The sequence below is a fragment of the Paramormyrops kingsleyae genome, chromosome 20, assembly GCF_048594095.1.
Source record: "Paramormyrops kingsleyae isolate MSU_618 chromosome 20, PKINGS_0.4, whole genome shotgun sequence".
Taxonomy (NCBI): domain Eukaryota; kingdom Metazoa; phylum Chordata; class Actinopteri; order Osteoglossiformes; family Mormyridae; genus Paramormyrops; species Paramormyrops kingsleyae.
Window position 1 is genome coordinate 8,938,994 of NC_132816.1, and position 16,179 is coordinate 8,955,172.

General features: G+C 40.1%; 2 protein-coding genes across 3 annotated transcripts; one reads left to right on the forward strand and one right to left on the reverse strand.

Annotated features, from left to right (window-relative positions):
* Positions 1-980: 980 nt before the first annotated feature.
* mrpl4 (mitochondrial ribosomal protein L4) lies at positions 981-9,290 on the forward strand. Its single transcript, XM_023824989.2, has 9 exons — positions 981-1,143; positions 1,291-1,372; positions 1,674-1,839; positions 5,259-5,310; positions 7,476-7,593; positions 7,734-7,840; positions 8,373-8,482; positions 8,586-8,659; positions 9,075-9,290. Exons 1-9 carry the CDS (start codon positions 1,087-1,089, stop codon positions 9,218-9,220), a joined length of 912 nt encoding a protein of 303 aa, XP_023680757.1. The 5' UTR covers positions 981-1,086; the 3' UTR covers positions 9,221-9,290.
* Positions 8,689-15,274, reverse strand: hyls1 (HYLS1 centriolar and ciliogenesis associated). 2 transcript variants are annotated; one of them, XM_023824988.2, is made up of 12 exons: positions 14,952-15,274; positions 14,207-14,309; positions 13,937-14,041; positions 12,940-12,992; positions 12,281-12,519; positions 12,143-12,192; positions 11,229-11,404; positions 11,020-11,065; positions 10,877-10,940; positions 10,718-10,799; positions 10,048-10,080; positions 8,689-9,466 (listed from the first exon to the last, which is right to left on the reverse strand). In XM_023824988.2, the coding sequence occupies exons 2-12, from the start codon at positions 14,304-14,306 to the stop codon at positions 9,344-9,346; spliced, it is 1,071 nt and encodes a 356-aa protein (XP_023680756.2). In that variant the 5' UTR covers positions 14,307-14,309; positions 14,952-15,274; the 3' UTR covers positions 8,689-9,343. The 2 variants fall into 2 exon arrangements, with proteins under 2 accessions (XP_023680756.2, XP_023680755.2); XM_023824987.2 differs by lacking the exon at positions 14,952-15,274 and adding an exon at positions 14,611-14,814.
* Positions 15,275-16,179: the final 905 nt, after the last annotated feature.

Here is a 16,179-nt window from a genome sequence, read left to right on the forward strand (position 1 = left end):
CTGAGCTCTCATAACTCCTCACACACGTACACTCATATGACTCGTCTGAGTCGTCTTTTACAATGCTACGTACTGTTCAGCAACATTTGAGTACCTCAGATATATAGGCACTACCCCATCTATGGAGGCTTGTTAATGTTGATATGTATCTGTATTCTATGTATCATTTATGTATGTATGTATAATTTACATTCGTAATGCATGTCTAATTTATTAATTAAATTATTAACTGGAATTGAATTAAATTTAAACTAATTAATAAAATCATTAATTGAGCCGTACATGGTGAAACGACGTAAAACCATGTTGATATAATTGTAAATCTAGAAACAAATCGGGATAATATATTTGAATTTAAAATTCAGATTGGGTCAAATACCTGATGAATTTGGTATGCACTGGTCGACTTGGAGAGGAGCTAGAATGGTGCTTCTGTGGCTGAAAAAAAAATGTAAGTAAAGTGTCCTTTAGAGTGGCGACAATGGAACTTTTGGCAGCTATTTACGTCTGGCGTGCCCTCTTCATTATAGGATAATACAGTATGACGATGTGCCCTATATAACAACAGAATATGTGATTAAATGTTTTAATGAGTCCCCTTATGTAAGAAAAGAAGAAAATGTGATATGGTGCCCATAAAATGGCCTAAATTGTCCCTAAGAGTACCCTTCCAACGGAAAATGGTGCTATTGTGAAGTGTCCATTATGTCCCACCGTACATTGTGAATCAATTTACTAACAAATAAGGGAGGTACTGTTCACGTACTTCTACAAATTGCAAACAAACCATCGTTATATTTCATTTTATGTCAAATGCATTTCATTTTAGACATAAGGCTTAAAGGCGCAGTTCACTAAATTCCCACTAAAGCATATGATTTCAGTCTTGGAGTGAATTGCTCCCTTAATGTCAGGATAGAGTCGTGTATTAGTGATGCATGTGATACCCCCTTGCCACTAGGTGGCGGAAGTCATATTCGAGACAAGAATATTTAACTCAAACATCATCTCTAATCGACGAAGTGAGGTGACCTCAATGGCGTGACAGTCAAAATTGTAAGGCAGGTATATGTCTTGTTAGTAAAAATGATGAACATGTTCCGGAGCGGGCTGAATGTTTGCTGCCTCGCACTTGGTAAACGGGTAAGTTTTTGTCGCAGTTGCAAAAACCCGGGGTGTCTAGATTCGGCAACGAGTTGCACATGGCACACTGGTATACCACTCATAACGGGAATCATTTAATAGAAAGGTAACGTTAGTCACTGCTGTTGTTTAATTTTGTTATCCCAGTTATCTTCAACGTTTGCGGGAGAAAGTGCGCTGCCATCCAACCTGCTAATTCCACCGAACCTGGTTGAAGTCCAGCGCAGACGTAAGGCTTTTTTCTATGAATCCGTTTCTTTCCCTTTAACCTAAAGTAATGGGGAAAACATTGCAGTCAATTTTGCTACGCGTATTGAAATGTGATCACCCGTAGCCTTTGCTTAAGACAACTGAGGTTGAACTGCAACAACCTCTGACCCCTGTGTTGTGGGTTCAGTATTAATATACAGTAGCTGTTCGCATTTTTTTTTGTGGAGTTTAAAAAAAGATTGTTGCTGAATTACTATAAGCTAAATACTTGTACTATACGTACTTGTGTCTTTGAGAGGATTTTTTTGTTTGTTTTTTAGTTCGGCCATTGCCAACGGACAGTGTCCCAGTGCTGCACAAGTGTGAAGCAGAGATTGCGCGGCATCTGCGCCCCAGGCAGGCATGGCTGGAGTCCTTGAGAAGTCGCGGGGAGGACCAGCTGGGTGTGGTTGAGCTTCACCCAGATGTCTTTGCTGTGCACCCCAGGTATAGCTTTCTGAACATCTGTAAGTGATGAAATAAGCTCACATCTATGGTAAAATGTGTTTCAGTGCAGCACATTTGTTTTAATTAGGGTTGCAACAATACCATTTTTTTCCAGACCGAGTGAGTATTTACATTTGTGTACTTGCCTATACTGAGTACCAATACTACTACTTAAGACAGTATTTATACCATTGAAAATAACAATGACCTAACCTGCATGATTCAAATGAGAATTTGACTGGATTCCAACAATTCATTTGCAGTTTTCATGGGGCTTTGCCAATGGTTAAATTTAACTTGAGTTATGTAAAACTTGTACAAAAACCTATTATACCAGGCTAACAATTACCATCACAGTGCAATTAACTTTATTCAGATTTGCTTAGCTTGTTAAAATCTAAATATTAACATGAGTATAAAATAAAATAACACGAGGCAATTTCTAACCAAATATAAACAACATTTTGTGTAAATAAAGTCTCTGAGGTACAAGAGTTCTCCCTGTCAATGGATTATAATGCAAAGAACATTCATTATTGTGTCACTATGGCATGAAAAGGTATTTATCCATTGACTGTTTAAATTCTATGAGGGTAATACAATAGATGGAAAACTGGACATATGGCTCTACTGGGACATGCTTTACAATCCCAGCCCGCTTGTTTTTCCATCACACAATTCTATCAGACTTTCTCATTCTTCTCCTTCTCTCTTCAATAAAAATGTTAGGATGTGTTAGTGAGACAGGGCGCAGGAGAATGACAGGGGCATCATAGTGAGGTCATTTTTTTCCACAGTGCAGGGCCTGACATTCATGGTGGAATCTCAGGATTTTTACATAATTTTAATTCCTGCAAATTCAGCATACATAATATGGGTCATTAACACACTTAAATTACCACATTAGTGAAGATAACAGCAAAAATGGAGAGATACAGTGTGTATACAGAATATATACACAGCGTGACTACAGAATTGCGCTATAATGTAACGTGATGTCACACCTCCGTCACAAATCTGTCTAGGAGTGGTTTTTAAACAGTGATAAAAATGAATGATTGGCTCAGAGAACACTTGCAGAGCTCATGCAAAAGCTGTAAACTTTTTAAACTATTTTTAAAAAAGTACTAGATAATTTTGAAAAGGAATAATTAAAATTTGAATACTTGCTAAGTTTGCCTATGACAAAGTAAAATGCTATATAATTTCTGGACAGTATGAAGGTATGAAAAAAAAACAGATCTCAACCCAGCTGACTATTGCAGTCTGTGTGATGTGAGAATTGCATGTGCATAACATGTTGGTGTTATATCGCACGTCTCCTCGCCCTGTAAAATGCCATAGTCATTTTTTGAATTCAGCCAAAAAAATACCCCACCTTGCGTTGTGATGTCATTCAGCAGTGCCAGTTAACATCCCCCAAAAGAGTTAAAACTTTGTTCACTTAAATCTTCCTCAATATTGATCCAAGACAATTTCAGTTACATTCAATTACGTTGCAGTATCAAGTTTTATTGTGATGTGTTCAGATGAAATTCATGTGCCACAGTTGCAAAAGAGGTGACATGTGCAAGATATGATAATAATTGGGTATCAACAAAAGGTTCTTCATCAGAAATGTCCTGAGCACATATCAAAGATCAAAATCAAGGGCGATCCAGGCATTTTTCAGTTCTTCAGTATCTGGTACCACAGCCCAATAGACTGATCTATTTCATTTCTTGTATCTGCCCAATTTACATCAGTTGCACAGGTTGTAAGGTTCCATCACTCTGCTGTAAGCCTGAGCCACATGGCTTGAAACTACAAATTATCAAAAAAAAAAATCTTTAAATTGCAATCGCAAAGTAGGCCAACAGCTACCTGCAATGTTTGTAGTGCCGTCCTTTCGAGAGGAGGCAGCAACAGGGTGTTATTTAGTCCTAATACAATAAATATAACTATATTTGATGCCGTCTGTTCCACAGACAGCCCTGTCATTTGGTCTGGCCATCTAAGCCATAGTCATTCTGCACGCACTTGTACAATTTCTAGAATGACTTGTTGGATCACCTAGAAATGTTGAAGTTAATGCAGAGAGTCTTTATGATATGCAGGTTTGAAAGTATACTTATTCCTTTCTTGCACATTCCACTTCATAATTTGTAGAATCTTTCCCCACCAGTTAGGTTACAGGTGAGGGGGAAAAAGAAACAACTGTTTAGGGGTTTTGAGTGAGACCTGATCTGTTTCATACGGAAGCGCATTGTATTCACAAGGGAAAAAAAAAATCTTACCTGATCTCGTAATTATGAGATTCTAAGTCATTATTACGAAATACCTGACAACTCTTCCATTTTTTTTTTTTTGGGTTTCTCCCATATGTCAAGGCCATCTACTGGCATTCTTTGTTTTTATTGTATTATTATTTTTATTATTCGCCCAGTAAACTCATCCAATTTGCATGCCCTTCAAACTTTATTATGAATAACCATCATACATGGATCCAAGGCTAAGTATTTATTAACTCAGCCTTCTTTGCTTGCTTGCTTGGGACTCAGAATCTGTAAATATAAATATTGAATGGGTTGGTTAGGGGTACCAAAAAAGTCAGGACATCACTGTTTTTCATTCATTGTGTGGAAATGTTTTATATATGCAAAATTTGGATCAGTGTACTGTATTTTTGAAAACTGCTTTTTTCAAGATACCGTTCGTACAACAGATGGCATGGCTAGATTTGTCTTATCTACTCATACAGGTATTTCATTAAACTCAATACAGATTGTTCGCACTCAGGTTTTGCTGCTTTAGATTTTGGAAGGAAATTTTAACATTACTACATACATTCCATTGTGGTTTGTAAACAAAACAAAAAAAAATGATCTATGTAGTGGATTGTGATTATAACCAAAAATATTGTGATGTGAAATTTTGGCCATATTGTGCACCACTACATGGGGTTAATATGACAAACAGTAATCATATGATATACTAGTAAAAGCCAGCCCTGCTCTGAACTGTGATGTAATCTGGAGCTTGTTTTAGCTCATGCAGTAGTTACTTGGGTTCATTATTTCCTTCGCCCATTGTAGCGGTGCTGATATTTGTTAGTACAGGATTATCTGCATGTTTGTGGTCAGGCTAGCATTTTCCAGGCCTGGTTCTTGTGGTATGTCTGTGGAAAACCTGCATTCATGAGAGCTTTGGGAGTTCCAGGCTGAGGGACCGGTGGGTTAAAAACTACGTAAGTCAGAGCTGAGGAATTTGGGCCCCGTACCAAAGGTTAACAGATTTCTGCTGTAATATCATGTGTTGTAGCAGGATGTACAGTGGGAATATGTATACAGGTATTAAGGCTCCAGGCTGGATTATTGCAGGCAACATTTTTTTATTTTGACCTGAGTTTTCTGAAGTTCACATTTGTATTACCTTTTCAGAATTGACATACTGCATGCAGTTGAAGTCTGGCAGAGAAATTTCAAAAGAATCGTAAGTGTCTAACAGTTTGAACCTGTGAAATAATTGAACTGCTTATTGTGACACATAAGATGCCAGATTTTAGCTGCTTAAAAAGAAACTGACTTTTAAATATGAAAAATGAAATTTCATGTACACACGCAGTCTGAAGCTTGGAGCTTATTACAGTGTGACATACAGTACTGTGTAAAAGTCTAAGGCAGTCAAAAGAAATGTTTAAAGCTATTTATCTGGATAGTAAAGGTATATGTGTTCAGAACAAAAAAAAACGCAATTTAACATTAGTACACATGCAAATTAAGAATAACACAATTAAAAACTAGTTAGAATTTCTTCTGTACTCCAAAAAGTTACTAATATCTATTTGAATGGATAGATGAACACAGCTTCAGTTCCCAAGCATCTCCTCAAGGGCACCTCAGCCATTCCACATATTTACTGAATTTCACCACCAGCTCACTTAACTTGATCAGTTAAGTCAATGACATAATGATTATCTATATGGCGTGTGCTAGTGGTAGAGTCAAATACATGGGTGTATTGTATGATTGCTGGAAAAATGGGATTTTGGAATGGCTAAGCTAACACACTATAACAGGTATATCATAGTTTTGCACGTATATAAAGATCATTAAAACATTTTCTTTAGCTGCCTAAGACTTTTGCATAGTACTGTACAAAGGGAAAAAAAGGTACAGAATGGCAATTAAACTACTAATAGTAAAATACTCACTGTGACAGTGAGTATAGCTGAAAAAATCTCTAGGCATTTATTAGGCTACGTTCACACTGCCATGCTGAAGTGACTCAAATCAGATTTTTTTTCCTTAATGTGACACAGATCTGATCTTTTCAGGGCTGTGTGGACATGCAAATCTGATCTTTTCAAATCAGATTTGTGTTACTTTCATATGTGGTACTAAATCTCATATGTATCCGATTCGCAGCCATGCGACCTGAATGTGACGCTCAAATCGGAATTCATGTGGCTCTTTGCTTATACGCATGCGCTGACATCAGCCTGCACGGGAAGGTAAAAATGGAGGAGAGCTGCAATAACAGTCAGTGGAAAGATGGAGAAGTTTGGGATTTAATTGATATTTGGGGAAATTAATCTGTTCAAGCTAAACTGGAAGGAACCTATCGTAATAGAGTAGTATTTGAAATAATTGCCAAAGAAATGGCACAGCGTGGACATAAACGAACGTGGATAGAATGCCAAAGAAAAATAAAGAGCCTTAAGTCAAAGTTTGAGGCAAGACTCGAATCAGTGTAGCGGTCATGGTCGCACAACGTGCCAATTTTACGACCAGCTTTTTACCTGTGTAAAAACGTATTAATGTGCGTATGCTTGATGTTTCGGAGGACCGATGCATTAACATTACAGTCAGATACAGGTCACTTGTAGTTATGAATGTGAACCGTCAAGATAGACAAATCCGATCTGAGCAAAAAATCGGAATTGAAGGATGTGGCTGGCAGTGTGAACGTAGCCTTACTCAAGGTATTATTCTGAAATGCACTCCAAAATTGCTGCAGAAGTTCCCACAAGTGATCTTGTCCTTTCTGTACATTTCATCCCAAATCACGTCAGTGGGGTTAAGGAAAAGTGACTGCAGGCCGTGTAATTGACGTTTGATCAAAAATAAAGGATGTGAAGAAGCTTTTGACTTGTATAATTTAACAACTATGTAAAATGTGTACAGGATTTGTGTCCACTCGTAAATTTTTTAAAATGATATACACTCTGACACTTGCTGACTGGTATTTTGGTTTTTTATTTAAAAAACTGTCATCAAACAGATGCATTTTGCTTTTGTAAAAATGTAATACCTTTTGGAGCCTGTGCCACACTGGGGAACACTCCGGACCAAAGGCCAGTCACTCACATATTATATCTTCATGGGGACTTTCATTTCTATGGGCAAAACCCTAATCCCAGCAATGACAACCTTAACCTCTACCCAGTCCCAACGTTAACCACAAGTAACCAAACAAAATGAGACTTTTTGATTGTAGTCAGTTTTATGACACCGAGTTTCCCCTTGTGGGACCAAAAAATAGTCCACAAAAGGTCAAAATAGTTTTTTTTTTTTTTTTGCATTGTGGGGAAATCTGGTCCTCACAATGTAATAAGTGCAAACACACACCTGTGATGAGGTCTGGTTTCCTTACAGAGCCACGCTAAAGTAAAGAGCAGAGCAGAAGTGAGCGGCGGGGGGAAGAAGCCCTGGGCCCAGAAGGGCAGTGGCCGCGCACGGCACGGCAGCATCAGGTCGCCGCTCTGGAGGGGAGGTACCCAAAGGCCGCTCCAGCTCCGCTTTCCTCAGCCACGTGTTTCTCCTTGTCTGGAGGCTGGACGGCCAGCTTGGGCCGTTTCCTCTTTACTTCAGCATTTCATCAGCACGATGCCAAATATGAACTTTTATTTACAGGTGGTATCTCTCACGGCCCCAGAGGACCAACAAGCTACTATTATATGCTGCCCATGAAGGTGCGAGTCATGGGACTGAAGGTGGCCCTGACGTCCAAGCTGGCTCAGGTAGGACGTGGCTCTTGGCCTCCACGTTACCGTCTGTTCACTCACAAGCCGGGTTAAACCAAACTTCTTCATTCGCATTAAAATACAAGTATCCATCAACTTGAATCTGAGTTTCATCCCAGAAGTGAAGACGTACGTCAGTCGAAAAGTCATTATAGGGGAGAAGTCAAATGTACTGTGACATAAAATACAATATCACACACTATTATACCTTTATAGTGGCAGCACAATCAGTTTGTTTTTGATTCTCGTGGCATGGTGCAGACTGTAAAATACATTCGCTGACATCCGCTTTGGATGTCTTGATAAATTTTATTAAGGCTCTTATGGAATTTAAGCACAACTGGACGTCACTTGATAGTACTTCAGTCAATATATATGGTTGTATCATAAAAACATGGTACGATCCCCGAGTGAATAAAATTAAATGAATTTTATGTGCTTCATTGTGCATCGAGTACATGTAATTGTGTAGACTGCTCTGTTGGAATCGGGCATTATTCAAGTGGTCTTTTTTGGCCTTTATCATAAGGACTATCTTCATGTTGTGGATAATCTGGAGATGCCAACCCCTGACCCTGAATTCCTGCTCGACATTGTACGGCACAGGCAGTGGGGCGAGTCTGTGCTCTTTGTAGACGCGTAAGTATCTGCTTTTAACTTGCATGCTCAGTTAGTGCTTATTCATAGTTATGACATTTTATGGTGAACATGTACGTCTCTTTGGCAATAATGTGTCTCACAGCAATGAAGCCTTTCCTGAAAACTTGCTCCAAGCAGCAGCAGGTTTAAAGATGGTGAATGTTCTTCCAGCCATTGGTAAGAATTGCTCTATCCCTCTCTGATGATCAGTTTTTTTTTTAAAAAAAGCTTTATTATTATCACAGTTGTCTCCTGAGGCGATGTTACATTTGTATCCAGGGCAGGGAGAGTTCAGTTGAAAAACAATTGCAGTCCATATTTACAGATACATGAATAGATAGAAGCAGCTTCACAGGTCTCATCCAATGCAAAAGAAAGTAGTGGCCTAGATCGGGCGGGGCAGTCTGTGCCCTGACGTTCTTGCATAGACCATTATCCTGAGCTAATTAAATTAGAGAACCAGAACTAGCAAGTGTTTACTCGTCAGTACTTGGTACCAGTTATGTTGCAGTAATGAGACAGCTGTGTGATTGGAAAGGGTGGTGCAACAGATATCCTTAATGCTGACTGACCCTCCTTTTATCCCCGACAGGCCTGAACGTTCACAGCATGCTGAAGCACGAGAGCCTGGTGCTCACGCTGGACGCTGTGAAATTTCTGGAGAAGAAGCTGCTGTGGCATGACTCACGGTTCACGCCGCTGTACCCCTTCAGGCTCCCCTATAGCGACTTTCCCTAAATACAGCACCACTCAACTGTTTAAAAACATTGTGTATAAATATTTAAATAAAATGCTCAGCATCTGCTAACATCTTACAGTTCATAACACACGTGTACAAGATTAAGACACTTAAAAGAGGATCTAAGTGACATTAGAGGGAAGGATCCCATTGGCTAAATAATGTCGCACCTCCCATCTCAGTGCTGATCGTTTTTTCTGTGTCGGAACGACGTAGCTGTTTGGCACATATGTCCTTCGAGGCTTCTGTAAGTGAAGGAGCGGGAAAAAGTCAAGTAACATGATGTGCTTCGGATTAATATCCAGAGTAGGATTGCAAAAAACGATTTCGATAATCATGTGATCAGCCAATAACTGATTAGGTGGGCCACAACAAGATTTAAAGAACTGCAAATTAAGTCACAGTTTTAATAACTATTTAAAAGTGACAAAGTGGCAGTGAAACAGATCTGCTCTCAACCATATTTTGCTTGCTAAGAATTGTACTTTATAGCATGGTATGCTGGTGTTTTCAAAAGCAGCACTAATCCAGCATTTTAAAATCATGCTGATAAATTTTGTCATCAGTTATTACCAGTTAATGTTAGATTAGTTATTGCCCTTATCTGGAGCTGAAATTTGTAACATCGAGAAAGGCAAGCAGGCCCAAAATCCTGAGCATGGAAATACATGGAGTTCATTGAGGGCTTAAGTCCTTGTACGCCTGAACCAGATATGACAGGTCAAAACGTCACTGTGCAGCCTCATTCTGTGATTTACGAGATCAAAGTATTCTTGATCAAGTGAATTGCAGTGGGTATAGGGCTAAAATTTAAGGGTGTACTTACTGGTACAGGCTGGCTTTTGTACATCATTTGCTCCTGCAAAAAGAAATTATACAGTAAAACGTTGAAATCCAATTAAAGTTAAAAATCATTTGTTCAGCCAGTTTCTCATCCATTCAGACTAATGAGATGCACTATTGTCACTATTGAAAGACTGCAGTCATTGTGGTTTGAATGGAATAAACGAAGAAAATCAGCTGCCACACTGTAATAGGTCACAGTAAGTGGTATGCATTTATCCAGTTGAGATTAACACACCTCACCTTTCTGATTTTCCCTTAAACCATTTAGATCAGGGTCATATTTATCTATTTTTTACTTCCAGTGCTCCTAAGTATTCACTGTAATCACCTTTTTAAATTAAGACAACAGGATGCAGCTGAAGCAATTCAGCAAATTGTCATTTCCAATAAAAAACAAAGGAGTGAGTCACAGAAGGACATTGATTTTGGAGTTGGGGTTCAGAACAATAATTGCACAGGCTTTTATGTGTCCCACATTCAACAACAGTTCAGCTGCTCGATGATAAATTGCCCAAGGACAATACTTGTTAATTTATGCAAAAAACTAAAGTAAGTTGTAAATCCATATGTTCCAAAGGCAACTAGATAATGAAGTCAAAGCACCGCATACAGCAGGTCATGAGTCAGCAATAATCTGAGCATTAAAATACCCGTATCTCCCAGCGCAGTTCTTTCCGATCCTTCTCTCCTGGTACTCTGAAGGTTTCCCAGTCTTGTTTGTACTTGAAATACCTGTGAAACAAGCCAAGTTAGTACTGGACAAGAACTTGGATGATGTTAAGGTGGAAAATCAGAACTATACAGCTTACTTTGCAACCAGATCAGTCTTCTTCACGTTCCTCATGTGAGGATGCTTATGCTGCGACTGGATAACTGTGGAAGGGGAGCAGATGTGTGAAAACACCTTCCTGCTCACTATTTAAATAGCAAAGCTCCAATTCAGAATACTTACAGGATTTTGGACGAGGCAGTATGTCACTCTCACTCTGCGACCTGTACTGTTAAAGAATTTAGGCTTTGACAAATGCAAGGCGCTGTTTGTGTATAATGAATATAAAAGTTCAGTGATGATAAATTAGGGCTCATGCAAACAACACTTTACTGTGCAGTGTAACGTCTCAGGAGAAGCCAAGCTTCAGCAGATAGGGTGGGAGTACCTACCATGGCCCCGGTATACGGACGAAGGCCTGACCGAGAGGACAGATCACAGACTGTAGCCTCAGAGTCGCATACGTCACTCAGGGAGTCTCTATCCTCAGGCAGCAGCTCAGAGTCAGGATATGAACACACGGACATCTGCAGTCCCTCAAGCTGCTCTCCTAGCCTACTAACAGTGTCTAAATATAAGGAAAACATCAGCATGAAATGGAAATATTTGTTGTGGAAATATTTTGACATAATTAGAAACGCATTTTGCAAACATTTCTCTGCTAAAATTTCAGGATTTTATTTAAGCGGGTGGAGTGTCCCTTTAAACTTATTTAAGCAGAACCTCCCCCAACAATCACTGTTGATGTCAGTTTTCAAAATATTTGGCTATCAGTATCGGCCAGAAATTTCCTTATCGGTGCGGCACTAAATATATGATTTTTCGGTCTCTTTTTGAACATTATGAAATATGCGTAAAATAAAAAGAAAGTCTGAAGTTTACTGCCATTGCTTTTGCATGAGCTCTGCATGTGCTTGTCCTTACCGTTGGACTTATTCATACAGTGTACTCACTCACACACAATTTAAAAATTAAACAAAATGAGTGAAGAGGAGAAACATGAACAAGAACCGTCTAGGAAAAGACATTAGTCTTCCACTGTATTTAAATATTTTGTAATGAGCAAAAGCAAATGTTTTGTTGGCACCACTTTTCCAGTATCGGACAGCCCTCCACTAAACACATTCACAATAAATAGTTTATATTATATGGTTATTATGAACTGCATTACACAAGATGAAGAGAAATTGAGGGAGCAAATTTTAATCAATGCTTTTGAATAATCGAGTAAGGTCTATATTTTACTGAAAGTGGTTCACAACTAATTCCTAAACCTGTAGTTTAGAATTAGATGCAAAATTGTTACCTGCACTGCATGTGGATTCATCACAGATATGAAGGCGACCCCTTTGTTTCCTGCAGACATACAGGTAAAATTTTCCTCTTAAATGTTCCTATAGGCATAAACTTTGATTTGTACCAGCACTGAGCCCTGGGGTCATACCTTACAACTTTGCGCTTCATAACAGCCTTCCCAGAAGCCAGGCCCTCTCTCTCAGACTTTGAGGCCAGGCTGATGTGTGAAAGTGCAGAATCACTATGGCTGCACAGGTCATCTTCAGCTTCCTGTCTGTAGGCTGCATGGGGATGCTTTGCTGCGACTGAATACCGAGCGTACAAATCACATCGTCTCTCTTTCCCTGGGAAGGTGTGTATATCTGCAGCATCCATAGGGAGGCGTGCCTAGAGCCAGTGCGGGGGGAGGGGGGGGGGGAAGGGTTGGACAATCAAAAGGAAAGACTGAGTATCTCATCAGAGGATGCCAAATTAAATGTTTTCTTCGTATTAAAAAAAAATGACTGATCACGTGTAAAAGCTGACATAAAACAACAGATCACCACACTGTGAATTTCTTGAACTTGGTATGAAAGCCTTCATACTAATATTTGTTCAGTTCAGAATAATGATGTTCATTTTTTTCCACGCTAAAAAAATTTGTTGTGCCTTATCTTGTTACATTTCTCTAAAGTATAGCTTTCAAGTCACTCACCTATATTTTTTGTAGAATAACTAGTAGCAACTTAGCCTGCTACATTTTTAAGTAGCTTGCCGAACACTGTAGAACACATGCTGATGCTTGGCTAGCTAAGCGTTTGTCCTTACCTGCCTCTCAGGGGGTAAAGACTCTGCCACGATTTTGAAAGATGCATTGTCATCTGAATCAAAATCAAAAGATAAATAACAATGCAAAATATTTACATTATATAGTTAAAAAATCTGGTATAATCTATACTGACAAAAGTACAGATCTATATCAGACTAAAACATTAAAACATACACTTAAAACAGAGATAACATTTAGCCTAAGTACACCTTTGGACTGCAGGCGAAAGCCCACCCAACATGGCCAGAACACACACACACACACACACACACACACACACACACAGAAAGCAGAAACAGGATCTGAACCCCCAATCCTGAAGGTGGAAGGCACCAGGGCTGCCTAGTGAACCGCCCCACAACAAAAAGGTAGCACAAGACCTGAAACCCAGTGCAAATTCTGTGAATAATTCTATATATTTAAACAGCACACCGAAAAAATACAGGTGGCAGGTGGTACAGCAGCCATGTACCGTGGGGCGGTGTGTAACTTTGCTAATTGGCATGTTGTGCCAGTTCATATCTTTGGCCGAGTAATTTTACCCTTGAGCCCTTAAGCAAGGCCCTTAATCCCAGTGCTCCAGGGACTAACCCTATATTCTGATCCTGGAGGACACTGCTTAAAAAATGCTGTAATGTGTCTCATAGATGTGTCAATGTGTCAAGATGGGGTATATGAAAAACTACCCAATTTCCAGTTTGGGTATCCTACCACAACCCTAAGCAGCCAGGTTTAGGGGACCTGGTTTCCCTCAATGGCACGCAGTGTCTGAATGTATAGCCTTTACAGATCGACATCCCATCCAGGGCTTTCCCTGTGCTTCCTATGATATGCTCCAGGCTCAGCCTGCACTGCATGAATAATCATGGGGAAAGGATGAATATCCAAAAAGTGGAGTGCACTGTAACACCAGTATGTCAATGCATACAAGACTTAAAACACCAGTACAGGCAACTGTTCAGAAATGTTTGAACTGGAAAGGGTCATGCTGTTTACCGAGTGCAGGAGACGCCTCACTGTCGCAGCTGTCGAACCCCAATGCAGAACCGTAGCTTGAAGTACAATCAGCGGACGTCTCCTGACGAATTAGCAGATCGAGGTCTGACAAGAAGTGTGTTCAAATTAAGGGAAAAATACGCTTGCTAATATTAAGTATAGGTAATCAGCCTCAAACTGCACGCATTTATGCATCAGAATAGTGAGAAGCATTTAATGCTTATCTACTGACAGTCATTTTACCAGGTAGATGTATGTAAAGAGGCTCACCCCGTTTAAATTCACGCAGCCTGTGTCTCGGTAGCCCTGTAAAACCCAGGTCTGCCAGCTGCTGTGCAATCTCTTCCTCGGAGAAATCCAGGCTGTCCATTTCCTGTTAATATTCATAAATCAGGCAGGGCATCAAAGATGCAAGATCAGACTTAAGTAGCCACGTCGTTTATTCATATAACCAACTAATACGGGATCAACACATGGCTTAGCTATGCAGTTATTATGAATCAACAAACTAAACCAGTAACGATTAAACAGACAGACTGCCGTTTATACTTGAGTATAATCAAAATCTCGTTAACTAGTTATCTAGCCAGCTAACTTCTCCGGCAGTTTTCAAATGTAGCTATGAGAAAGACGTCCGTAACTAGCCGTAGGATCGCAGCAAAAACTGCACTAACGTGTTTGGTTTTATTCGTTCGCTCCGGCGGTCTCTGCGGCGCCAAAGTTTTGTATCCCCGATGCACAGAAAGGGTGGAGAGAAGGAGGAGGCTTAAAGTGTTTAAACCGGTGAAGACAAGCGTGTGTCCAACCGCTTCTCGAGTAACACACTATCCGCGCCCGTTTCTGTTGTTACCGCTGCCGTGAGCGCGCATTAAAACGGAAGTGAGTGAACGCGGACGCCTCCCTTACATGCGCAGTAGAATCGGTCCAGTAAATGTACATTTACATTTTATTCATCGGACACTTTTATCCAAAGCGACTTACAATATAAAAGGGGTTACAATTTGTATGTGTGTACCTTAAGATTTGCTCTCCCGTGTGTAGAAGGTTTCTTCTTTTATTAACGTCTGTGCGATTTCACGCCCTGAATTTGCACACAATTGAGCGTCCTTGTGCTCTTTCAAAGACGGATTGTATAAAACTTGGTTGGGGCCATTCCGGAATGCATTGATAATTTCGATCCAAATCATGAAATGGAACTGAAAATCGAATTACCTGAAAATCGAATTCAATTCCAATTCTGTTCCCTATAGTCTTTTTCAATCCCAACTTAAGTTCCATTTCCTGGCCCAAACCCTGGTAAATATGAGCAGCGGCGAATCAAATAATTTTTAATGGAAAGCTCCCCGTGGGCCCGTGGTCTCTACTGCGCATACGCGACAGACGCGCACAAGACGGTGAGGATGCCAAACCCTGGAGGTTCGCGTTCGGGGTTGAAGTCGAAAGTGCGGTCCTGGTTGATGACGAACATTATGTTTCTCAACCGCTGCGAAATATGCTGGCGCACAAAGCCTGGACATGCATTAAGAAAGTATAGGTTTTGAAACAGATTTTATTTTTATATCAAGTTTTAGTAATGAAGGTGGTAATCCAATTAGTTGTAAAAGTTTTTTTTTTGACGAATTCCCTAAAAACCCTTGAGGCGTCTCATCTCAGCTGGTTCATCTCCTATGATCTTCAGTACAGTATGCACCACTGGATGGGGTAATGGGCAGCAGTGGTTAGCACACACTCCATGTGTGAGGGGTTCGCATGTCTTTCCTGTGTCATTGTGGGGTTTCCTCCAGGTATTCTGGTTTCCCCCCACAGTCCAAAAACATGCTGAGGTTAATTTGAGTTACCAAATTGCCCATATGTGTTTGTGTGTGTGACCCATCCTGGGGTGTTCCCAGCCTTGCTGTACCCCATCCCCAATCCTAAATAGGACAAGCCATACAGAAAATGGATATATGGATGGGGTAATGCCTTCCCTTTCAGTAGGGGGTACTGGTCTTTTAGGTAGGTGAATGTTTCTTGTTAGAGTAAAATGGAAATGGTGTCTTGAGAGCAGGGGAGTTGCTAGACATAAAGCTCTGCTGGGGCACAAGCCCCCCCCCCCCCCCCCCCCCCATTACCCATATATATATATTTTTTTTAATTAGATTTTACTGGGGCACAGCACATAAATACTGGGGCACGTACCCCAGTAAAAGCGGTCTAGTGACACCGCATGCTTTAGTGGGGTGGTGTGTGTGTGTGTAGTGTTG

Coding starts and splice junctions, on each gene's coding strand:
- mrpl4 (XM_023824989.2), top strand. CDS start 1,087: ATGATGAACATGTTCCGGAGCGGGCTGAATGTTTGCTGCCTCGCACTT. Junction 1,144..1,290: donor GCCTCGCACTTGGTAAACGG/GTAAGTTTTTGT, acceptor TTGTTATCCCAG/TTATCTTCAACGTTTGCGGG. Junction 7,841..8,372: donor TGACGTCCAAGCTGGCTCAG/GTAGGACGTGGC, acceptor CTTTATCATAAG/GACTATCTTCATGTTGTGGA.
- hyls1 (XM_023824988.2), bottom strand. CDS start 14,306: ATGGACAGCCTGGATTTCTCCGAGGAAGAGATTGCACAGCAGCTGGCA. Junction 12,993..13,936: donor TGAGGCGTCTCCTGCACTCG/GTAAACAGCATG, acceptor ATTTTGATTCAG/ATGACAATGCATCTTTCAAA. Junction 9,467..10,047: donor ACAAAAGCCAGCCTGTACCA/GTAAGTACACCC, acceptor CTTCACTTACAG/AAGCCTCGAAGGACATATGT.